General features: G+C 43.1%; 1 protein-coding gene across 1 annotated transcript; it reads right to left on the reverse strand.

The window, feature by feature from the left end:
• Nucleotides 1-258: 258 nt before the first annotated feature.
• Nucleotides 259-693, reverse strand: LOC142505007 (uncharacterized). Its single transcript, XM_075617833.1, has one exon. It carries the CDS (start codon nucleotides 691-693, stop codon nucleotides 259-261), a length of 435 nt encoding a protein of 144 aa, XP_075473948.1.

The raw sequence follows: 693 nt of genomic DNA on the forward strand, positions 1-693 counted from the left end.
GCACAGCACCCTTCATGAATCTCCTGGAGGACATAATCCACTTCTCCCTCAGATAAGCATTTCAATAAGGGCCCCTGAAATGATCTTCTGTATAAGACATTATTTAAGAGAATAAACCTGGGAGCTTGTCTCTTGATTTTTTGAGCTCGGGCTTTGTCTTCAGGTAATTCATTATTTATAATGAAGTTGATCGATCAGGAGTGCCATCCAGGAGTCCTCAGGTGCCGACAATGTTTCTTCTTCTATGGAGAGGACTAGTCAGGAAACATGTAGCAGTTCCCGGCTATTGGCTTCTGATAGAGAAGCAGCCATTTTTGCCAAAACATCTGCTTCACTATTTTCTTCCCAGAGTATTTGTTCAATACTGCAATCCACAAAGACTTCTGACTGGGCTTTGATGAGATGTAGATATTTGAGCATCCTATCGTCTTTAGCCTCATAAACACCCTTGATATGATTTGTAATCAATTGTGAATCAGAGTATAAAATGATCCGGGAAACTCCAACTTCCCGGGCAGCTCTGACGCCGGCAAGGACAGCCTCATTATTAGTTACCCGGGAATCAATTCTCAGGGCCAGCTTAATCTTTTCTCCAAGGGGAGATATTATAACCACCCCTAATCCACATCCAGCAAGTCTAGACACCACATCCGCAAAAACTCTCCATACTTCCTCTTCATCGGGCTGAACCAT

The sequence above is a fragment of the Primulina tabacum genome, chromosome 10, assembly GCF_025594145.1.
Source record: "Primulina tabacum isolate GXHZ01 chromosome 10, ASM2559414v2, whole genome shotgun sequence".
In the NCBI taxonomy this organism is placed as follows: Eukaryota; Viridiplantae; Streptophyta; class Magnoliopsida; order Lamiales; family Gesneriaceae; genus Primulina; species Primulina tabacum.

What these genes read in the sequence shown, in the direction of transcription:
- LOC142505007 (XM_075617833.1), bottom strand. Translation starts at nt 693, where the DNA reads ATGGTTCAGCCCGATGAAGAGGAAGTATGGAGAGTTTTTGCGGATGTG.